The sequence below is a fragment of the Triticum dicoccoides genome, chromosome 7A, assembly GCF_002162155.2.
Source record: "Triticum dicoccoides isolate Atlit2015 ecotype Zavitan chromosome 7A, WEW_v2.0, whole genome shotgun sequence".
Classification (NCBI taxonomy): Eukaryota; Viridiplantae; Streptophyta; class Magnoliopsida; order Poales; family Poaceae; genus Triticum; species Triticum dicoccoides.
In genome coordinates this window covers 25,277,274-25,302,544 of record NC_041392.1, presented here as the reverse complement: position 1 = coordinate 25,302,544, position 25,271 = coordinate 25,277,274, and the positions used below count along the sequence as shown (strand labels likewise).

The 25,271-nt window shown below is 44.3% G+C and overlaps 1 protein-coding gene across 1 annotated transcript; it reads left to right on the top strand.

Moving 5' to 3' along the window:
• Positions 1–9,782: 9,782 nt before the first annotated feature.
• LOC119332923 (probable receptor-like protein kinase At2g21480) lies at positions 9,783–13,145 on the top strand. The gene has a single exon (XM_037606009.1). The coding sequence runs from the start codon at positions 9,783–9,785 to the stop codon at positions 12,666–12,668; it is 2,886 nt and encodes a 961-aa protein (XP_037461906.1). The 3' UTR covers positions 12,669–13,145.
• Positions 13,146–25,271: the final 12,126 nt, after the last annotated feature.

Sequence of the window (25,271 nt, the reverse complement as noted above, 5' to 3'; positions counted from 1 at the left end):
TATTTGCCTCTTTTGCCCGTTTGCTTTTTGTTTGCTCGTGTGTTGGATTGTTTGTTTGTCGCGATGGCTCAAGATAATACTAAATTGTGTGACTTCACCAATACCAACAATAATGATTTCCTTAGCACTCCCATTGCTCCTCTTACCGATGCTGAATCTTGTGAAATTAATACTGCTTTGCTGAATCTTGTCATAAAAGATCCATTCTCCGGCCTTCCTAGTGAAGATGTCGTTACCCATCTTAATAGCTTCGTTGATTTGTGTGACATGCAAAAGAAGAAAGATGTCAATAATGATATTGTTAAATTGAAGCTATTTCCTTTTTCGCTTAGAGATCGTGCTAAAGCTTGGTTTTTATCTTTGCCTAAAAATAGTATTGATTCATGGAACAAGTGCAAAGATGCTTTTATCTCTAAGTATTTTCCTCCCGCTAAGATCATCTCTCTTAGAAACGATATTATGAATTTTAAACAACTTGATCATGAACATGTTGCACAAGCTTGGGAGAGAATGAAATTAATGATACGTAATTGCCCTACTCATGGTTTGAATTTGTGGATGATTATACAAATTTTTTATGCCGGATTGAATTTTGCTTCTAGAAATCTTTTAGATTCGGCCGCGGGAGGCACTTTTATGGAAATCACTTTAGGAGATGCTACTAAAATCCTACATAATATTATGGTTAATTATTCTCAATGGCACACTGAAAGATCTACTAATAAAAAGGTGCATGCGATAGAAGAAATTAATGTTTTCAGTGGAAAGATGGATGAACTTATGAAATTATTTGCTACTAAGAGTGTCTCTTCTATTCCTAATGATATTCTCTTGTCTAGTTTGATTGAGAATAATAATGAATCTATGGATGTGAATTTTGTTGGTAGGAACAATTTTGGTAACAACGCGTATAGAGGAAATTTCAACCCTAGGCCTTATCCTAGTAATCCCTCTAATAATTATGGTAATTCCTACAACAATTCTTATGGAAATTATAATAAGATGCCCTCTGATTTTGAATCTAATATTAAAGAATTTATTTCTTCGCAAAAGAATTTTAATGCTATGATTGAAGAAAAATAGCTTAAGATTGATGATTTGGCTAGGAACGTTGATAGAATTGCTCTTGATGTTTATTCTTTGAAACTTAGATCTATTCCACCTAAGCATGATATCAATGAGTCTCTCAAATCCATGAGAATGTCCATTCACGAGTGCAAAGAAAGAACCGCTAGGATGCGTGCTAAGAAAGATGCCTTTATAAAAGCATGTTCTTCTAGTTCCTATGAAAATAGTGATGAAGATCTAAAATTTATTGATGTGTCCCCTATTAAATCTTTGTTTTGCAATATGAATCTTTATAATGATGGGACTGAATATGATCCACCTTTACCTAGAAGGCGTTCCAATAATTCTGAATCTTTTGATCTTGATGCTAAATTTGATAAAAGTGGGATTGAAGAAATTAAAACTCTAGATATTGCTAAACCCACTATATTGGATTTCAAGGAACTTAATTATGAAAATTGCTCTTTAATTGATTGTATTTCCTTATTGCAATCCGTGTTAAAATCTCCCCACGCTTATAGTCAAAATAAAGCGTTTACTAAACATATCGTTGATGCCTTGATGCAATCTTATGAAGAAAAACATGAGTTGGAAGTTTCTATCCCGAGAAAAATTTATGATGAGTGGGAACCTACTATTAAAATTAAAATTAAAAATTATGAGTTTTATGCTTTGTGTGATTTGGGTGCTAGTGTCTCTACTATTCCCAAAACTTTGTGTGATTTGCTAGATTTCCATGATTTTGATGATTGCTCTCTAAACTTGCATCTTGCGGATTCCACTATTAAGAAACCTATGGGAAGAATTAATGATATTATTATTGTTGCAAATTATGTGCCCGTAGATTTTATCATTCTTGATATGAATTGCAATCCTTCTTGCCCTATTATTGTTGGTAGACCTTTCCTTAGAACGGTTGGTGCAATTATTGATATGAAGGAAGGGAATATTAGATTCCAATTTCCATTAAAAAGGGCATGGAACACTTTCCTATAAAGAAAATAAAATTACCATATGAATCTATCATGAGAGCCACTTATGGATTGCCTACCAAAGATGGCAATACCTAGATCTATTCTTGCTTGTTATGCCTAGCTAGGGGCGTTAAACGATAGCGCTTGTTGGGAGGGAACCCAATTTTATTTTTATTCCTTGCTTTTTGCTCCTGTTTAGTAATAAATAAATTATTTAGACTCTTTTTGGTTGTGTTTTTTGTGTTTAATTAGTGTTTGTGCCAAGTAGAACCATTGGGAAGACTTGGGGAAAGTCTTGTTGAACTTGCTGTAAAAAAACAGAAACTTTAGCGCTCACGAGAACTGCTGTCATTTTTATTTGGAAAGTGATATTTAGTTTATTCTTTTTTCAGATGATTAATAGATAAATTCCTCACGTCCAGAAATTTATTTTAGAATTTTTGGGGTTCCAGATCTTGCGCTAGCTACAGATTACTACAGACTGTTCTGTTTTTGACAGATTCTGTTTTTCATGTGTTGTTTGCTTATTTTGATGAATCTATGGCTAATAAAATAGTTTATAATCCATAGAGAAGTTGGAATACAGTAGGTATAACACCAATATAAATAAATAATGAGTTCATTACAGTACCTTGAAGTTGTCTTTTGTTTTCTTTCGCTAACGGAGCTCACGGAATTTTCTACTTTAAGTTTTGTGTTGTGAAGTTTTCAAGTTTTGGGTAAAGATTTGATGGATTATGGAACGAGGAGTGGCAAGATCCTAAGCTTGGGGATGCCCATGGCACCCCCAAGATAATCTAAGGACACCTAAAATCCAAATCTTGGGGATGCCTCGGAAGGCATCCCCTCTTTCGTCTACTTCTATCGGTAACTTTACTTGGAGCTATATTTTTATTCACCACATGATTTGAGTCTTTACTTGTTAGTCTACCACAATCATCCTTGCTGTACACACCTTTTGAGAGAGCCATACATGATTTGGAATTTGATAGAATACTCTATGTGCTTCACTTATATCTTTTGAGCTTTATAGTTTTGCTCTAGTGCTTCACTTATATCTTTTAGAGCACGGTGGTGGATTTGTTTTATAGAAACTATTGATCTCTCATGCTTCACTTAGATTATTTTGAGAGTCTTAATAGCATGGTAATTTTCTTAAAATCCTAATATGCTTGGTATGCAAGATTAATAATAAAACTTTTGTATGAGTGTGTTGAATACTAAGAAAAGTTTGATGCTTGATGATTGTTTTGAGATATGGAGGTAATAATATCAAAGTCATGCTAGTTGAGTAGTTGTGAAATTGAGAAATACTTGTGTTGAAGTTTGCAAGTCCCGTAGCATGCACGTATGGTAAACGTTATGCAACAAATTTGAAACATGAGGTGTTATTTGATTGTCTTCCTTATGAGTGGCGGTCGGGGACGAGCGATGGTCTTTTCCTACCAATCTATCCCCCTAGGAGCATGCGCGTAGTGCCGAGGTTTTTGATGACTTGTAGATTTTTGCAATAAGTATGTGAGTTCTTTATGACTAATGTTGAGTCCATGGATTATACGCACTCTCACCCTTCCATCCTTGCTAGCCTCTTCGGTACCGTGCATTGCCCTTTCTCACATTGAGAGTTGGCGCAAACTTCGCCGGTGCATCCAAACCCCGTGATATGATACGCTCTTTCACACATAAACCTCCTTATATCTTCCTCAAAACAGCCACCATACCTACCTATTATGGCATTTCCATAGCCATTCCGAGATATATTGCCATGCAACTTTCCATCATTCCGTTCATCATGACACATTCATCATTGTCATATTGCTTAGCATGATCATGTAGTTGACATAGTATTTGTGGCAAAGCCACCGTTCATAATTCTTTCATACATGTCACTCTTGGTTCATTGCATATCCCGGTACACCGCCGAAGGCATTCATATAGAGTCATCTTTGTTCTAGTATCGAGTTGTAATCATTGAGTTGTAAATAAATAGAAGTGTGATGATCATCATTATTAGAGCATTGTCCCAAGTGAGGAATAAAAAAAGAGAAAGGCCATAAAAAAGAGAAGGCCCAAAAAAAAGGAAAGGCCCAAAAAAATGAGAGGAAAAGAGAGAAGGGACAATGTTACTATCCTTTTACCACACTTGTGCTTCAAAGTAGCACCATGATCTTCATAGTAGAGAGCCTCTCATGTTATCACTTTCATATACTAGTGGGAATTTTTCATTATAGAACTTGGCTTGTATATTCCAACAATGGGCCTCCTCAAGTGCCCTAGGTCTTCGTGAGCAAGCAAGTTGGATGCACACCCACTAGTTTCTTTTGTTGAGCTTTCATACATTTATAGCTCTAGTGCATCCGCTGCTTGGCAATCCCTACTCCTTGCATTAACATCACTCGGTGGGCATCTCCATAGACCATTGATTAGCCTCGTTGATGTGAGACTCTCTTTTTTGTCTTCTCCACATAACCCCCTCATTATATTCCATTCCACCCATAGTGCTATGTCCATGGCTCGCGCTCATATATTGTGTGAAAGTTTATAGGTTTGAGATTACTAAAGTATGAAACAATTGCTTGGCTTGTCATCGGGGTTGTGCATGATGGGAGCATTCTTGTGTGACGAAAATGAAACATGACTAAACTATATGATTTTGTAGGGATGAACTTTCTTTGGCCATGTTATTTTGAGAAGACATAATTGCTTAGTTAGTATGCTTGAAGTATTTTCATTTTTATGTCAATATGAACTTTTGTCTTGAATCTTTCGGATCTCAATATTCATACCACAATTAAGAAGAATTACATTAAAATTATGCCAAGTAGCACTCCGCATAAAAAATTCTCTTTTTATCATTTACCTACTCGAGGACGAGCAGGAATTAAGCTTGGGGATGCTTGATACGTCTCCAACGTATCTATAATTTTTTATTGCTCCATGCTATATTATCTACAGTTTTGGATATTATTGGGCTTTATTATCCACTTTTATATTATTTTTGGGACTAACCTATTAACCGGAGGCCCAGCCCAGAATTGCTATTTTTGCCTGTTTTAGGGTTTCAAAGAAAAGGAATATCAAACGGAGTCCAGACGGAATGAAACCTTCGGAAATGTGATTTTCTCATCAGATAAGATCCAGTAGACTTGGACCCTCCATCAAGAAAGCCACGAGGTGGTCACGAGGGTGGAGGGCCCCCCCCTAGGGCACGCCCCCTGCCTCGTGGGCCCCTCGAAGCTCCACCGACGTACTTCTTCCTCCTATATATATCCACGTACCCCCAAACGATCGGGGATGGAGCCAAAAACCTAATTCCACCGCCGCAACTTTCTGTATCCATGAGATCCCATCTTGGGGCCTGTTCCGGAGCTCCGCCGGAGGGGGCATCGATCACGGAGGGCTTCTACATCATCATCCAAGCCCCTCCGATGAAGTGTGAGTAGTTTACTTCACACCTACGGGTCCATAGTTAGTAGCTAGATGGCTTCTTCTCTCTTTTTGGATCTAAATACAATGTTCTTCCCCTCTCTCGTGGAGATCTATTCGATGTAATCTTATTTTTGCGGTGTGTTTGTTGAGACCGATGAATTGTGGGTTTATGATCTAGTCTATCTATGAACAATATTTGAATCTTCTCTGAATTCTTTTATGTATGATTGGTTATCTTTGCAAGTCTCTTCGAATTATCAGTTTGGTTTGGCCTACTAGATTGGTTTTTCTTGCCATGGGAGAAGTGCTTAGCTTTGGGTTCGATCTTGCGGTGTCCTTTCCCAGTGACAGAAGGGGTGGCAAGGCACGTATTGTATTGTTGCCATTGAGGATAACAAGATGGGTTTTTTTTATCATATTGCATGAAACTATCCCTCTACATCATGTCATCTTGCTTAAGGCGTTACTCTGTTTTTAACTTAATACTCTAGATGCATGCTGGATAGTGGTTGATGAGTTGAGTAATAGTAGTAGATGAAGAATCGTTTCGGTCTACTTGTCTCGGACGTGATGCCTATATACATGATCATACCTAGATATTCTCATAACTATGCTCAATTCTGTCAATTGCTCAACGGTAATTTGTTCACCCACCATAGAATACTTATGCTCTTGAGAGAAGCCACTAGTGAAACCTATGGCCCCCGGTTCTCTTTCTCATTATATCAATCTCCATCACTTTATTATTGATTTGCTTTTACTTTGCTTTTACTTTTTACTTTGCATCTCCATACCAAAAATACCAAAAAAATTATTTATCATCTCTATCAGATCTCACTTTCGTAAGTGACCGTGAAGGGATTGACAACCCCTAAGCATGTTGGTTGCGTTGAGCTATTGTTTTTGTGTAGGTACGAGGGACTCGAGCATAGCCTCCTACTGGATTGATGCCTTGGTTCTCAAAAACTGAGGGAAATACATACGCTACTTTGATGCATCATCCCTTCCTCTTCGGGGAAATCCAACGCAGTGCTCAAGAGGTAGCAGTCGCCCCTCCGCCGCGTCTCATCACCGACATGGACCGTGCCGACCACGCTCGGCGGCAGCGCCGCCTCCTCATCGCCGAGGAGGACGAGCGAGCCATGGCGGAGTGGCGCCGTCGCCACCCGGAGGACGTCGCCGACGAGCGTGCCTACTGGGCGGAGATGACGGCAAGGCGCCGCGCGAAGCGGGCGGACCAGCGTCGGCGGAAGGCATTGGCGAATGCGTAGTCCGATATCGTTGCAGCAGGTGGGAGGTCAATCTTCACGGCAGACGATGAACGTTGGTTGGACATGTGGCTCGATACCTCAGACGACACCGACGAGGATGATGATGGTGATGATGGTAGCGACTTGGAGTAGTTTCTATCTATGTATGTCGTAGTAGTTTCTATCTAGTTGCACCGTAGTTTTATCTAGAGGTAAATACACCGGTGGTGCTTGAACTTGTCACGGATGTGCAGTTTAGTGCCTGAACTTGTAAAATACATTGAACTGGTTCCATAACATGGCATGGACGTGCATATATGGTTTAAATGACGTGTGTATACGTCCGCGACGCTTGTGAGGCGCGCCAACATGGCATGGCACCCGAGGTGTGTGGCCTGTTTTTTTTTGCAGAAACCCCTTCGGAATTATTTTTCATACAATAAGGCCCTTGTAGAGAAACTGACAATTTTTTTGCTTCATGATGATTCAGAACCTTGCGCTACAATTAATTTTCATACTATAATTATAAAATAATAAAAAACTAGCGCTGTGGTGGTTACAAAAGGGCGATCTACTAGTCAAGTGCATGCTGGGCTAGCCAATAGACCACTTCACATTTGCTGCTCCATGATGATTCATAACCTTTATAAACTAGGTGGAACAACATAAATAAAGGGATTTTTTGCGAAGTATAAATAAAAGAAATTTAATGAACCAGCAAAAATAGTACCAACTATGTGACTCGAACATCCGACCAAAGCTTATGGACCAGGCACGGATGCCATTCCAACCAATGAGTTCTCATGTATCGAAAGTACAAGTAATCTTTATGACTGTCTAACAAACACAATTTCAAAAGAATGCAAAAATCTTCATGTCATTTAAAAAATCACATGTTATTTTAAAACATACTCATTCAATTGAAAATATTATGAATGATAAACATGTTTATATGATTCAAGTATTATTCATATGAGGATCCGCAATCTAAGGGCGCACTAGACTTGTAATTTTTTTAGAAAACACACGGTTTTTACTTAAAGCATTAGCACATTTATAACTACATGAATATTTTATTCAGAATGTGGAAATTTTAAAATTATATGAGAATTTATTTACATATATGAACATTTGTAAAACTACTATAATATTTTATTAAAATGCAAACATTTTTTCAGATTATAAGATATAATCTTGATTCATAATTTTATTATGTGTGTTTTTTTAATTATTGCATTGGTATTTTATGAAATTATGTGAACTTTTTAATGTAATTTGTTTTGAATATATGTCTATTGTTTGTAACAAATGATTATAATTTACGTATTTTTACAAAATTTTGAAATAAAAAAAACTGAGCCACGCTATGGTCTAGTTTAGCGAGAGGGGCTTGTTATGTTATAAACCTAAATTTATCATTTTTACCATTCAATGTCGTCAGTTGGAGTGGTATGTGCGTCGGCTATATAGCCCCTAGTTGTAGGTTCAAATCAACAGGGCTATATTGCTGGAATAAATTTTTAAATTTATGTTGTTCAGCTTTATATATGTATAGTGTATGAATCCTTTTATGACGCTAAATTTGAGCCGGCCTACTGGCTAGCCACACTCACCTGTGCGCGTCAGGTTGTTGTTTTGAACCCCGTACCCATTTTTAATTATTAATATATTTTTTATAATTTATCATTGCAAGGAAAAAATAATCTAGAGGGTTCTTCGGAAAAAAACCAGGCCACACACCCTGTCCCTGACAGTGAGTCCCATGCCATGATGGTGCGATCGTCAACGTCACAGATGTATAGAAACAAGATTTGAACCGTATATGCACGTCTATGCCAAGTTACGGAACCAGTTCAATGTATTTTGCAAATTTGGACACTAAAGTGCACATTCGTAGCAAGTTCAAGCACCAGTGGTGTATTTACCTCTTTTATCTATCTATGCTTTCGAACTATCTATCTAGTTGCACCGATGTAAAATACCTTTGTATTGTTTTTTATCTATGCAATCTATCGTTTTTTTATCTATGCTTCTGATGTAAAAATGTTGTAGAATGAGCGCGAGCTGCTGGAGCGGCGCGCGCTGCATTTTAGCGCGGCTGCTGGAGCCAGCGCTGCGCGCCGCGCCAAACCAGACAATGGGCACGCGGCAAAGCAGTTTTTAGCGCGTTCGGCGCCTGTTGGAGATGCTCTAAGGCTGCTATTTCTAACGGTTTTTCTTAATCCCCACAAAAAAAACAGTTTTTCTTATAGTCTTGCTAAATCTCTGTCGACTAAGACTTCGTTTTGTCTCAGCCGATGCTATATTCGTAAAATCTTACATTGAGATCCGTGTATTTTTTTTCTGTTTTCTATCTTTATACATGTTATGTCACTCGACCAAGAGTTACTGAAACATAGCCATACTTTTTTTCCTTAGAAGGTGTTTGTTTCCAGGGACTTATTGGTCTAGGGACTTAAATAAGTCCCTATAAGTCCCATCTAAACCAAACAGGAGGGACTTATAGGGACTTAAAGTGGGCATTTGGGACTTATGAAATAAAACTCTCAAGGAGGGACTTATAGTTGTAATATGGTCTTATATAGACTTATAAGTCCCAGGAACCAAACAGATAGAGACTTTTTAGGGACTTGGGACTTATAAGTTGGGACTAAAAAAAGTCCTAAGACTTATGAACCAAACAGGGCCTTAGTATGAATTGCTGGTTTCACAATGGGCGATAAAAGATAACCTCAAACAGTTTTGCTAAAGCACATCTAAGTTCTATGTCATTGATCTTACATCGAGATTCGTGTGAATATTTCCTTTTTTTTGTGCTTGATTCACTCACTTAGATGTGCAATAACTAAAGCACATCTAGATGTGCCCTAGACACACCCAACCTCAAAACCAGGCCGGGTGGCTCCTGGAAAGACCTGCAACATCGATCGCATCTCCATCTTTCTCTTCTCCCATTGGCGTGCAACTAGCACAAGCTCCAATCATGGTCACCGTCGATCGTTGAGCCAGCAGCAACAACCACAAGCTCCAAGAATAGCCATGTGCAGAATGACTTGCGTCAATGGTGGACGAGCCCCCAAACATAGCACGCCGACGCCCGGGTCAAACCGGCTTAAACTTGGCATGGCGCCACCCACCACCGCTTAACCCCCGCCCATTTCTCCCTCCCCCTCAAGTCTCCTCCGCCCCCTTCCCTCTCCTCCGATTGGCCCCGCCCAACCAGAGAGAGGGCGAGAGGGCGCCACCCCAGCCAGGCCCAGGCCACCACAATAACAAAAATCAGCACGACGACGTCCCCGGCGTCGGGCGCTGCGCGTCGAGGTGGCGGCGGCGGCCGCGGTGTCGACTTGAGCGGCGGCACAACAGCAGCGTGTGGGCGAGGGTGACGAGGACAAGCACCGCGCTTAAGATGGTGCGCCGCGGGGCGCTCCCGCTGGCGCTGCTGGCCGTGCTCGCGACGCTGACGGCCGTGGCGGGGCAGGGGAAGCCGGTCACGGACAACGGCTCGGGCGGCGGGTCGGGGCCGTCCAAGTTCACGCCCAAGGACGCCTTCTACATCGACTGCGGCGGCACGGCCGCCGCCGACACCAAGGACGGCAAGTCCTTCAAGACCGACGCGGAGGCCAACAGCCTGCTCTCCGCCAGGGACAACATCAAGGTCGCCGACGACAAGGCCGACGTGCCGTCGCACCTCTACCGCTCCGCGCGGGTCTTCAAGGAGGAGGCCGTCTACAACTTCCCACTCACGGCCCCCGGCTGGCACTTCATCCGGCTCTACTTCTTCCCCATCAAGAGCGGGGAGGCCGACCTCGCGGCGGCCACGTTCGACGTGTCCACCGCCGTTAACGTCCTTCTCCACGGCTTCACCCCCGAGGCGGAGGCGGTCATGAAGGAGTACATCGTCAACGCCACGGAGAACAAGCTCGAGCTCAAGTTCACCCCGCAGTCGGGCTCGGCGTTCATCAACGCCATCGAGGTCGTCAACGCCCCCGACGAGCTCATCAGCAAGACGGCCCTGACGGTGTCGCCGCTAGCCGAGACAAGCGGGTTGTCAGAGGCTGCGTACCAGGTGGTGTGCCGGCTCAACGTCGGTGGCCCGCCCATCGGCCCCGTGAACGACACGCTCGGCCGGCAGTGGGAGGACGACGGGCAGTACCTGAACCCCAAGGACGCCGGGACGGAGGTGTCGGTGCCGACGAGCGCGATCAAGTACCCCGACGCGTTCCCGGCGACCAAGCTCGTGGCACCCACGGCGGTGTACGCGACCGCCCGCCACATGGCTGAATCCGGCGTCGCGAACCAGAACTTCAACGTGTCGTGGAAGGTGGACGTGGACCCGTCGTTCGACTATCTCGTCCGCCTCTTCTTCGCCGACATCATAAGCACGTCCGCCAACGACCTCTACTTCAACGCGTACATCAACGGCCGCAAGGCCATCTCCGCCCTGGACCTCTCCACCATCACCGGCGACCTGGCCGCGCCCTACTACAAGGACTTCGTGGTGAACTCGTCGGTCAACACCGACGGCCACATTATCATCGGGGTCGGGCCGCTGGGGCAGGACACGGGCCGCAACGACGCGCTGCTCAACGGCGCGGAGGTGCTCAAGATGAGCAACTCGGTGGGCAGCCTGGACGGCGAGTTCGGCGTGGACGGCCGGATGGTGGACGACGGCAGCGGCACCCGCAAAGTGGTCGCTGCCGTGGGGTTCGCCATGATGTTCGGCGCCTTCGCCGGCCTGGGATGCATGGTGGTGAAGTGGCACCGGCGGCCGCAGGACTGGGACCGGCGCAACAGCTTCTCGTCGTGGCTGCTGCCCATCCACACGGGCCAGTCCTTCTCCAACGGCAAGGGGTCCAAGAGCGGCTACACCTTCTCCTCCACCGCGGGGCTGGGCCACTTCTTCACCTTCGCGGAGATGTCAGAGGCGACCAAGAACTTCGACGAGAGCGCCATCATCGGCGTGGGAGGGTTCGGCAACGTGTACGTGGGCGAGATCAACGACCCCGACGAGGAGGGGTCCAGGATCAAGGTGGCCATCAAGCGCGGGAACCCGTCGTCGGAGCAGGGCATCAACGAGTTCAACACCGAGATCCAGATGCTGTCCAAGCTCCGGCACCGCCACCTCGTGTCCCTCATCGGCTACTGCGACGAGGGCGAGGAGATGATCCTCGTCTACGAGTTCATGCAGCACGGGCCCTTCCGCGACCACATCTACGGCGGCCCCGAGGGCCTGCCCACGCTCTCCTGGAAGCAGCGCCTCGAGATCTGCATCGGCGCCGCCAGGGGCCTCCACTACCTCCACACCGGCACCGCGCACGGGATCATCCACCGGGACGTCAAGACCACCAACATCCTCCTCGACGAAAAGTTCGTGGCCAAGGTGGCCGACTTCGGCCTCTCCAAGGACGGCCCCGGGATGAACCAGCTGCACGTCAGCACCGCCGTCAAGGGCAGCTTCGGGTACCTCGACCCGGAGTACTTCCGGTGCCAGCAGCTGACCGACAAGTCGGACGTCTACTCCTTCGGGGTGGTGCTGCTGGAGACGCTGTGCGCGCGGGCGCCCATCGACCCGCAGCTGCCGCGCGAGCAGGTCAGCCTCGCCGAGTGGGGCCTGCAGTGGAAGCGCAAGGGCCTCATCGAGAAGATCATGGACCCCAACCTCAACGGCAAGGTCAACCCGGAGTCGCTCGCCAAGTTCGCCGAGACCGCCGAGAAGTGCCTCTGCGAGTTCGGCAGCGACCGCCTCTCCATGGGCGACGTGCTCTGGAACCTCGAGTACGCGCTGCAGCTGCAGGAGGCCAACCCGCCCGAGGGCGCCACCGACGCCGACGACGCCGACGCCTCCATCGTCTCCTCCGCCAGCGGCGTCACCACCGTGCCCGACCAGTCCACCACCTCCGCCAACGAGCTCTTCGCGCAGCTCGCCGACATGAAGGGGAGATGATCCATCGTCTGAATCGATCATCCATCCCTCCACGCGTCGCCGTCAGTCCTCACCGATCGAGCAGCACCGCCCTAGTTCGTCAATCCGTGCGCGCGCCTTCTGCATGCCAGTCCATGCATGCATCCATGGTGGAACGGATCAAGGAAGGATCCGATCATAACTCAAAACCAAACCAGGTCGATCGAAGAGTGTATATGTGTGTAATGTATGTATGTGTCTCAATCGCGTTTACCGATGCAGAAAATTCCAAAATGTATACCGCAACTGTATGTAAAATCATGGCGTCAATTACACTTTGTCTCACAAAAAGTGTTGATTTTGTTAGCATGCATTCAGCTGGAGCTCATTTCTTTTTTCCCCCGCATAACAAAGAGCTCGTTTCTCTTAATATTGATTGGATTATTAGTAGGATTTCCAGCCAGAAAGCTGAGGATCTTGTTATCGGATTTTTCTATGTATGAGATTTATATTGCTGAATTTTCTATGGAACAAAATAAGGGTCCTGGTCCTGCTGGTCTCCCATTGAGTTTTACCACATATGATGCAATTTGATTAAATGGTGTCTAAAAGCTATGATTGATGATTTCCAGAGAGGTAACATTAGCATTGCTACCTTGAGCTATGGAATTATCACATTGATTCCTAAAAGCATTGATGGTAAACAAATTCAAAATTGCTGGCCCATTTCCCTCTTGAATGTTAGTTTAAATTTTTTTTCACTAAAATCTTTATGAATAGATTGAGTGGGGTGGTGAGTCCTCCAATTTCTCTTGTACAAACTGCTTTTATTAAGAAAAAAGTCCATTTTACTACCCTGAATAAAGTTGGTGGTTCACAATACCCCCTCATCTAATTTTCTGTTCCTTTCACCCCCTAAACAAACCCATACCGGATGAAAGAACCCCCCGGGTGGATTGTCTCTACTTGCTGCTGATGTGGCATTGGTCAACAGTGGTTTTGACCTGCGGGTGGGCCTCCCTTGGCAGGTGTGGCTGAGATTGACGGGTGGGGCCTAGAGGAGGCGGGGTCCGCTTGACAGGTCTGTCTCCTTCCTCTGTCGCTCGCCCGCGGGACAGAGAGGAGCTCGGGCGCTCGCCTCGGCGGCAAAGGCCACCCCCGACGGAGCTACGACCACCGGATTGACCCCCGCGATGCATCGCGTACCCCGGCAGCAGCAGCAAGCAAGGCAACAACGGCACAAGCAGCAGCCACAAGCAAAGAAGCAGCGAGCGAGCGCACGGGGGTAGCTGCAGCTGCGGCGCACACGGGCACAGATCGAAGGGGGAATCGGCAGAGGAGCTCACCGCGGAGCTCGTGGACGAGGTTAGCGAGCGCGGGTGTCGACGGACACAACGAAATCGATGACAAGATGCGGCGGCCGTGGACGAAGACGATGGCGATGGCGAGCGTACGTGGCCTCCTAGCCCGAGCCCTTCGGCGAGGGTGAAGGAGACGATGATGGCGTAGCTACTGGGCGTCTTGGCGTGACAAGGGGAGGCCGGCGGCCGCGGAATCGACGCGGCGACGGTGACCATGAGCTTCAGGCGACGAACAAGGGATATGCGGGAGATTTGGGGTTAGAAAAGAGGGAAGGAAGAGGAAAGAGAAGGGAGGAAGGAGAAGCAGGGCGCTCGGCGCGGCGGCTTGGAACTCCGACGGTCGCCGGCGTCGGCCGGAGACGGCGGGGTCGGGCGCAAGGGGAGGCTGGAGCTCCTCTATCTCAGCCCAGCCTGATGAGGGGGGCCCACCTGTGGTCAAAACCACCGTTGATCACTGCCACATCAGCAGCCATTTGAGTCAAACCACCATAGGGACCGATTTCGTCCGGTATGGGATTGTTTAGGGGGTGAAGGGAACAGAAATAAAGATCAGGGGGTTATGTGAACCACCAACTTTTTTCAGGGTAGTAAAATGGACTTTTTTCTTTTATTAAAGGCAGGTATATTATAGAAGGGGTCCATATCCTACATGAAGCCATGAACACTATACATGCTAATAGCATGGTGCTATGGTTTTCAAAGTGGACTTTAAAAAGCATATGACAAATTTAAATGGTCTTTTGAACATAAGATGTCAAGTTTAAAAGATTTCCCAGATATATGGAATGGATTGTGAAAATCATGAAAGGGGGGCATGTTGGAATTAAAGTTAATAATTTTATGGGCCCTAGTTTTGAAACTTTCAAAGGCTCGAGACATGGTGATTTTCTGTCCCCACTGATATTTTATTGGGTTTTCAAAGGCCCTAGTTTTGAAAATTTCTCGTTTACATTTTTAAAATATGAAAAAGATGAGCAAAAATTGGGTGGAGACCGGCTGCAAACCTCCTCCCGTGCATACCCGATCCGATCTGCCGCCACCTGTCCCTGCTCTCCATCTAACGCTATCCTCTCATCCCCACCTGCGCGTACGTTTCTCGGCTCGAGTACCTCGCATCCGCTCCAGGAAACAAACTACGCGGCTCGTATCAATCGCTTCCGCGGTAATTGGAGTCTCCATGGCCGAGCAATCGGAGCCTTCTTCTCCACGCGATCGGACTGGTGGGCGTGGGATCCCTGGGTCGGAGATGGCCGCACCGCGCCAGAACGCCTCGCCGCCCTCTCTCTCCCATGGCTGCATCGGCCCAGAATAAGAGCCATCGCCGTCACGGATCGTGCTCCCGCTGCCTGAAGTGTCGCCTCCATTGAGAAGGACGGGAGTCGCCACGCCGGAGTCTGGCACTGTCGTCGCCTTGGATCATGTAAACCATGCGGATGAGGACGACCGCTGCTCCACCTCATACAGCCCGCTGTCGACAGTGGCGCCGGAGGCAGCAACATGCGACATAGACTTGCCGCCACCGCACGTAACAGAAGACCAGGAGTATTACCAGGAGTATGACACAACCAACATGACTGGAGAAAGAGGCCAGGAGGACGATGTGAGCGACAGTGGGCATGCAACTGACGGAGAGGAGATACAATAGGTATGGTCGTTGCCTGGTTCTTCGAGATTGTCCCTTACAACAATCTCAACATGCATGTGTATAGTACATTGTCATGCCAAAAGCTAGATCAGGAAGTCAAGATAAGATGTTTCTCTCCAATGAACAATTTGAGGATGGCATATTAATAATTCTGTACACAACGATTTGCTCGTATTTGGCTTGATAATACAATAGCTTATTCAGAACAAAGTATTCCGTCCATGATGCACGTAATGTACAATTAATGTGTTGTGAAGAAAAACATAATATATAGTTTACATTGTGGTAACGTATCTTTAGTTCTCAACACTTTTTAATGTAGGTGGTTGATAAAGTTGGGCAAGCTTTGATCGTTCCCAACGTCATTCGATTCAGAGCAGAAAGCATACGACATGTACAACGCGTATGCCGGCAAGGTTGGGTTTAGTATCAATAAGAGCCAGACAAAGCGCCGCCAAGATCCAAGTATATACCAGAAATATATAGTTTGCAGTAATCAGGGAGAACGAGAAACTGAATCATCAAAGGCCACTACAAGAACAGGTTGTCAGGCTCGTGTTCAATTTAGTGTCAGTAGAGAGGGGATTTGTACAGTGCAAAAGGTTGTAACCGATCACAATCATTATCTTGCTAGTCCCAATAAGTTACACAAGCTGAGGTCCCAACGACGTGTTGTAGAAGCGGACAAAACGCTAATTGGCCAGATACGTGAAGCTGGGATGAAGCCATCTCAGGTGTATGATTTCATGGTAGCGTTCTATGGAGGAGGCGACAAAGTGCCATTCTCAAAAATGGATTGCAATAATGAGATTGGTAAGGAAAGGAAGAGGTATTTAGAATCCAATGATGCAAAAACACTGTTAGAATACTTGAAGAATAAGCAGAAGGAGGATCCAACGTTTTTTTATGCGATTCAAGTAGATGAGAAGGATGGTCAGATAGCTAATTTTTGGGGGGCAGATGGTCAGTCCATTATGGATTATGCATGCTTTGGTGATGCCGTATCATTTGACACCATGTTTGATATCATGAGAAGGATGGTTGAAGTTTGACGATTTTTCATATGCTTTCAGGAACAATTTGCTCTATCATTCTGATGGAGTGCCAAATCATGAAAATATGGAACCTTGCTTTGTAATATCTACATGATTATCTATTTATTCTCATAGGGCTGCTTTACTGGAATGCTACTCCTTGGTGTTTAAATTTCGGTCCAATTTGAATCCATTTGCAATCACTTTCCAATCAGCGCTATATGAGTACAATGAAATGTTCAAATGTAAAAATGTGAAATCTGCATGCTTTCAGTTTTGATACATCGACGCATCCTTTTCTAACAAAAAGGAAGTGAGGTTCTCTCTTGTAAAAGCTAGCAGGACCTAGCTGTGCTTTCCTGTTTGCAACAAAATCAAGATATGAGCATGTAAAAGATGATATAAACATCAGTTTTTTTTTCAATTTATAGATGATCCCAAGAATCTATCCTTTTACAGATATGAAAAATTACAGACAATAATTTTGAACAATTTACAATAGAGTATCATCATTATTTTCATCATAAGCTTCTGAATCTTGAAATTCACTGAAGAAAGTATGTTGTAACCAAAAGAACATCAGCGAGCATTTTGACATCTTTTCAGACCTCATAGTGTTGGGGAACGTAGTAATTTCAAAAAAATTCCTACGCACACACAAGATCATGGTGATGCATAGCAACGAGAGGGGAGAGTGTTGTCCACGTACCCTCGTAGACCGAAAGCGGAAGCGTTTGCACAACGCGGTTGATGTAGTCGTACGTCTTCACGATCCGACCGATCAAGTACCGAACGTACGGCACCTCCGAGTTCAGCACACGTTCAGCTCGATGACGTCGCTCGAACTCCGATCCAGCCGAGCTTTGAGGGAGAGTTTCGTCAGCACGACGGCGTGGTGACGATGATGATGTTCTACCGACGCAGGGCTTCGCCTAAGCACCGCTATGATATTATCGAGGTGAACTATGGTGGAGGGGGGCACCGCAAACGGCTAAGAGACCCAAGAGATCAATTGTTGTGTCTAGAGGTGCCCACATGCCCCCGTATATAAAGGAGCAAGGGGGGAGAGGCGGCCGGTCAGGAGGAGGCGCGCCAGGGAGGAGTCCTACTCCCACCGGGAGTAGGACTCCCTCCTTTCCTAGTTGGAGTAGGAGAAGGGGGGAGGAGGAGGGAGAGAAAAAGGAAAGGGGGGCGCCCCCCCTCCTTGTCCAATTCGGGCTAGAGGGAGAGGGGGCGTGCGGCCTGCCCTGGTCGCCCCTCCTCTTCTCCACTAAGGCCCATCTTGGCCCATTAAACCCCCGGGGGGGTTCCAGTAACCCCCGGTACTCCGGTAAAATCCCGATTTCATCCGGAACACTTCCGATATCCAAATATAGGCTTCCAATATATCAATCTTTATGTCTCGACCATTTTGAGACTCCTCGTCATGTCCGTGATCACATCCGGGACTCTGAACTACCTTCAGTACATCAAAACACATAAACTCATAATATAACTGTCATCGAACTTTAAGTGTGCGGACCCTACGGGTTCGAGAACTATGTAGACATGCCCGAGACATGTCTCCAGTCAATAACCAATAGCGAAACCTGGATGCTCATATTGGCTCCTACATATTCTACGAAGATCTTTATCGGTCAAAACGCATAACAACATACGTTGTTCCCTTTGTCATCGGTATGTTACTTGCCCGAGATTCGATCGTCGGTATCTCAATACCTAGTTCAATCTCGTTACTGGCAAGTCTCTTTACTCATTCCGTAATGCACTATCCCGCAACTAACTCATTAGTTGCATTGCTTGCAAGGCTTATAGTGATGTGCATTGCCGAAAGGGCCCAGAGATACCTCTCCGACAATCGGAGTGACAAATCCTAATCTTGAAATACGCCAACCCAACAAGTACCTTCGGAGACACCTGTAGAGCACCTTTATAATCACCCAGTTACGGTGTGACGTTTGGTAGCACACAAAGTGTTCCTCCGATAAATGGGAGTTGCATAATCTCATAGTCATAGGAGCATGTATAAGTCATGAAGAAAGCAATAGCAGAATACTAAACGATCGTGTGCTAAGCTAACGGAATGGATCAAGTCAATCACATCATTCTCCTAATGATGTGATCCCATTAATCAAATGACAACTCATGTCAATGGCTAGGAAACATAACCATCTTTGATCAACGAGCTAGTCAAGTAGAGGCATACTAGTGACACTCTGTTTGTTTATGTGTTCACACAAGTATTATGTTTCCGGTTAATACAATTCTAGCATGAATAATAAACATTTATCATGATATAAGGAAATAAATAATAACTTTATTATTACCTGTAGGGCATATTTCCTTCACATAGCAGGCCATGAAAATCATAAATAATGCAGTCTACTTAACACGATCTACTTCATGTTCTCGGTGTCATCAGATTCTCCGTTTAACCTTTACATGTTCCCTCTTCCTAACCCAGCTATCTATCAATCCAACATCACCGTTAGGCCACTCTAAACCTATTTGCAAACCTGAACTATCAATCCATCAATTATTAATATTTTTCGAGAATGACAATGCATCAATTATAATTCAGAGAAGTTCAAAAAACTCTGACATCTAAACTGTACGGGGCTTTGTGGGACACAAACAAGTTGCATGCGATGGTGTCGGCAACATAGAGCACATAATAATGCAATCCAAGAAACGGACATGAACAGTTGCTGCAAAAAAAGGGAACCTATTTTTGCTTATTGATAATAGAAATACAGTGTGATATCATACAGAGTTGAAATCTGAAAATTATACTCGTTCAACTATTATACAGTCATGCTCTATGGCAGTGGCAGCTCCAGGAATTTGCAACCGGGTATTCATGTGTATTCATTTTGTCAAAATCATTGCTGTTTTTTGAAAATTGTCACTGTTTTGCCAGAATCAACACTGTGTTTTGTAAAAATCATGGGTATTCACATGAGGACCCAAGAATACCCCTAGCGCCGCCCCTGCTCTATGGAGAGAGGATATTACAATTGTGATGCCCATTGACAAGAAACTTGCAACGACCACAAAGCTAGAAAATCAAACTACTCGATTATGGAAGGCGCTGGTTCATCAGTGAAAAGCTACTCTTCTTTTGAGTCGGGAAAATGAGTTCATTCAGTTATTGGTGAACACGATATCATATCCGGCGAGCTTATGGCCACGAGAGCATGACGGCACCATGCACGCACATACTTGCTGAGCGGGCGCTGCACGCCGTGAGCCAGCAAGGGCGCCTCCATGCCCAACTTCGGCTGCCATCCGATCTGGGTCTTCTAACGCTGGCAGTTTGAGCAGCTCTCCCACGGACGCGCACCACTTGTCGAGTCGTGGGCATAGGTGTCCATGGTGCCTCCTGGTCCGCCGTCGCCGCCACTCTCTGCAGGCGCCGCCACCTCGCTCCGCCGGCTTCGCTTGGCCTTGGCTCCACTGGACGTGGAACAAGATGGGGATTATGTTCGGTTTCTTGAGCCGATATAGCAGCTCACCGATCAAGCCGAGCCGAAGCGCTGGGAGCGACGGAACAAGGCGAAGAAAGGAGCGCTACAACGGGCGCGAGCGGATGCCGTGGGATGCATTGGTACGACATGTGGCGGCAGATCGGATCGGGTATGCACGGGAGGAGGTTTGCAGCCCGTCTCCACCCAATTTTTTTCCGAAAAAGATTCCTTAGTGCAGACTTTATCTACCGATGATAATTCCATCTTTAAGTCTTTCTATATTGATGGTCGAAAAGGTTTAGAGGGATGGTCGAGGATGGGCTCACGACGGTGAGGCGGCCACAGAGCGCTGTAGATGACGACGGTAGGCCAATGGTCATGGGCGGTTCAGGAGGAGGAAGGAGGCTGAAATTTAAAAAAAAAACGTAGAAGACGCACAGCAGCCGTCCCAATCCCATGATCAATTTTACACCCAAAACAAAAATCAGGCCACTACCCTTTTTTTTGACATCTTCTGATGGCATTTGCTTACAACACTCAGCCTAATTAGCCTTTTTGATCTATCTAAATCGATCGTGATATATTGCTTGCATGCATCCCAGAATCTAATTGTCTAAAGGTACGTAATTCAGGTCTCGCTAATTAAAAACGAAGCAACCAGCTGGCGGTGGCACCAAGGAGGAATACAGAGAAGCCCGCCGCGCAATGCCCGTGCCGGTGGTCGGCGGCGGCGGCGCTCCTGATAGGGCTGCGCACTTGCGGCGTCGGCGTCCACGGCTGATGGTACCCGTTGCCTCCGGGCTGGCCGTATCCGTTGCCTGGGGGGTGCCATCCGGGCTGGCCGGGGGCGCAGCCGGCGGCGTTCCTGACGGTGAAGTTGGCCCGCCCGACCTCGGGGGTTTGCGTCCCGTTATTAGCTCCTGCATGCAGCAAACATATGAAAAATCAACTTGCACTTGATGCGCGTACGTGTTGATGATGCAAACAAACACCAGCTCCGTGCACGGAGAAAGGGCGTGACATACCGACATCTTTGCTGCCATCTGCGAGAACGCATGGGCCAAGAACTGCGAGGACGAGGAGGACGGTCGTCAGGAAGACGAGAGGGCATGGTTTCCTGGGAAGGTCCATGGTACGGCGCCTGCGTGGTGCAGGACTGCACGCATCTCGGTATATAGAAGAGTCTTTGATTTAATTTAGGAATGATTTCCAGGGTATCCCGTATGTGTGATTTGATGCCGAGCAAAGGTTGCTATAGACGAAACATGCTGCTCCTGTAAATCGGATGTCTGATCCATTGTTGGTACCGTCAAAAAAATTCCACGGTAATTTCTATGGAAATTCCTGATGTGCTTCCTTATCCTCGTTGTGATTATGCATGTATACAACGAATCAGACGTGCAAAACTCCATCCATCCATCATCTACTGCCAACAATAAAAATTTGCGGATATTATAAATTTAAAATGAAGCAACCGAATTACCGCCCCCCGCCGCATCCACTTCTAGATAGAGAAAAAAACTAGAGGAGAATACTTAACAATACGGCAAAATATTTATACAGAAGGAGAACACGGGTCGGCAGGTTTATTTATTTATTTAGAAAACAACCTGCTAGGTTTGATCGATCAAGCAACATAGGGATACAAATAGAATCATAGGTTGTCCCAGCCAAACATGTCAGACTTTGATCTAGAGATTAAGGATCTCTTGGAGTTTATATCTCTGACTATAGGTTCATGCCTTCCTCCACTTCCTGCGTCTTATGTTTTTGTACAACACTAAGGCAATTTGAAGCAACATGTAGCCTCTAGATACAAGTCATCAACCAATGCAAGGGCTTCCCAACATGCTCAGCCTTCAAGGGATGCGGGATCGATGACGCCAGGAAGAACAAGCGCTGACGCCCTGAGATGCTTCCCATTCTGATCAGTGATCACAACAAATAGCAGTTGCAACCCCGCAAATTCTCTCTCGCGAATCGGCCCCATTCACGTTGACTTTAGCACAGTTATTCAGAGTTATTTTCTTCGGCAGGTGAACGAAAGCATGTTTTTTCTTCTCATGGGCGGGGCGGGCCACAATCCATGGTGTTTGTTGCTGCTCCTGACGACCGTTCGAGGGTAAAACAGGGATGGTGCCTCACGTAGGCTGCCGCTATACCTCGCTTCCTGCGAGACGAAGCCTGACCTCGCTGCAAGGGCGCCCTCCCGTCGCCACAAATGGCCGGCCCAAGTAGGTTCCTTCACAGGTTCATTTTTCTCCTCTGTTACCCATTGGTTCCCTTTTTATTTATTTTTTTCATATTTTTGAAAATATTCTAATAGTGTTACTATTCATCACCCAGGGTGCAACATAAGTTATTCTTCACCGGAGATAAATCTTACGATCATTTCATAATTAAATTACGTTTGGAATTCAAATAGTTATATTCCTATTGATTCACTAGGTAAAATTTGATATAAGAAAATAAAAATATAGGTCATAAGACAAGAACATTTGAAGTTTATGTGTACTTTATACTATGTTTTTACCTTTGTAATTTTACATAACATAATTTTTTTACGGTGATTATATATTTTTTTACGGTCCCTTTTTGCGTCGGAAATAAGACAAAACTTACGGAACGTAAAATTACGGTGCATTGATAGTAAAATAGAGGGGGTGAAGAATAACTATTCCTCACCCAGGGTGACGAATAGCGCGACCCAATATTCTAATGCCTATATTTCACAACTTAAATTTAAATAAAAATATTAACAAAAATGTTTGCACATTATAAAAAATACCTTAATTTTTAAAGCTATTCATAACATTCAAAGAGAAGGTTTCATGGCATCTTAAAAATGTTCTCATGTTCCAAAATTTGTACGTGAAATTTTTCAGAAATTTTTTATACAAAGTTAAACAATGTTTCGTGCCATTACAAAAATGTACGTACTTTAAAAGTAATGTTCATGAATTTCGAAATAATATGTTGACATTTATAAAAAAAATGTTTATACCATGTAAGAAATGTCAGGTAGTTTATAAAAAAATGTTTTCTATCATTCAGAAAAATGTCTCACCGTGTATTTAAAAAATGTTTGAGACATATTCGAATTTTTTTTTCAAAAATATGTGTCTGATAAAAATGGTAATCATGTATTCAGAAAATATTAAACATGTATTAAAACTGTTTCAAATGTATAAAAAATGTAGACTGTCTATTAAAAAAAGTTAGACATCAGAATATATATTTGAAATAGTCATGTATTTAAAAAATGTTAAATGTATATAAAAATATTTCATATGTCTTTAAAATGTACAATGTATATGAAAAAAGTAGCCATCTTTATACATATTTGAAAAGATGTTAATCATGTATTTAAAAGATGTTTATGTTGTATACGAAAAATGTACGGCGGGTATGGAGAAGAAATAGAGAAAGTAGACATGTTGAGAAAAAACAAGGAAACCCAATAAAAATAGAAAAACCAAACAAGAACCATTGAAACCAACATAGAAAACCAAAAAAAAGGTTAAAGAAAACTAAAGAAAATCGCTGAAAGAAACACATAATAAACACTCGAAACTAGAAAGTTTGGCTGGAAAAAAAAAGATACAAACCCACTCAGGAACCTTCCAAAAGCCACCCACTCAGCCACTCAGGTAACGATTGATGCTCCCTCTTTGTTAATGGGCCGGCCCATTTGTAGGACTGTTGAATGCTCACAAATAGGAGAACACTTTAGCTCCCCCCCCCCACCCCATGCAGAGGGTGAAAAAAGGGAGCAACTAACCAACCGCTGCCCTCGGAGGGTTCCCGCAAGGGTCATTTTTTCGCCAGGAGTTTCGCAAGGGTCATTTTTTTGTGCGGAAGCGCGTCAAGTGGTTCGTCTAGCCACCACCACGTATTGCATGTTGGACACTCTCTCTGGATTATTTTTTATCTTTATGTATGCTTTTTCGGGTTTCGCTTTTTCAAATTTTGCCTGCTTTTCCCTAAGCTTTGGAGAGAGAATTTTGTCCAAATACAATTGTGCTCTAAAAATAAGCGCTTCCATGAGAAGCATGGCTTGTGTTTTCAAAAAAAAAAGATGAAACCTGCAGCCGTGCTTTCGGGGCCTAGTTTATTTTTTATATTAGTTTTTTTATTGCCAGCTTTTACGGGTTTTGTGTTTTTTCTTGGCTTTTCCCGTTTTTACTTTTTGGTCTTGGTTTTTTTGGTTTTCCATTTTTTCTGGAAAAAGTCGCCGAAACCTATTAGCATGAGATTGAGTTTCGAAAATCTCAGCGCAAGAAATCCAACGGTGAAAACGGTTTGGTATTTGGACGCATGGTTCAAGAGATAAAACATTTTTTAATGAACAGATGTATGAAAAAGAGATCCCTATTTGGCGCTGCAGACGCATGCATTTTGCAAACGGGCGCCTGCAGCCTTCCAAACTGGGCCGACCCATTTATAATTTCCTTCATGTTTTCGAAACGTCAAACCACAAACCAATGTCGTGGCATGCACAGCGCTTTAATCACCAAACTATTATCCCACAAGTGTTTAGATAGTTCATTTTTTCCCTTTTATTTCGTTGCTTAGTTTGTTTATTCTTTTTATTTATTTCTCATCCTTTTTGTTTTCGTCTAATGAGCGATTTTGCAAAATTCGTGATTTTTTTCTAAATTTATGATTCTTTAAGTTTGATGTGCTCTTTTTCTACTCTGATCCACGTTTGATGAACTTTTTTGAAATTCGATGAACTTTTTTCAATTTCAAAGAAGTTTTTATCAAATCAAGGAACCTTTTTCAAAATTCATGAACTTTTGTTCAAAATCGATGAATTTTTTTCAAATGTATGAACTTTTTTTGAAAATCGAGAAATTGTTTTCAGTTTTCTTGAACTGTTTTGCATTTCTTGAACTTTTTCAAAAATTTCATGAACTTTTTCGATTCGTGAACTTTTTCAAATTCGTTAACTTTTCTGAAATTAGCGAACTTTTTCGTCGAATTGGTGAACTTTTTCTATTTTTCTTGAATTTTTTTGAATACGTGAACCTTTACTTTTTGAGAGCAATTAGTGAACTTTTTAAATTTGTGATCGCGGCTACAATTGTCCTTAAATATTTGTCGGTATTTTGAATCAGTAGTACGAGGTGCTCTAG

What these genes read in the sequence shown, in the direction of transcription:
- LOC119332923 (XM_037606009.1), top strand. Translation starts at nt 9,783, where the DNA reads ATGGTGGACGAGCCCCCAAACATAGCACGCCGACGCCCGGGTCAAACC.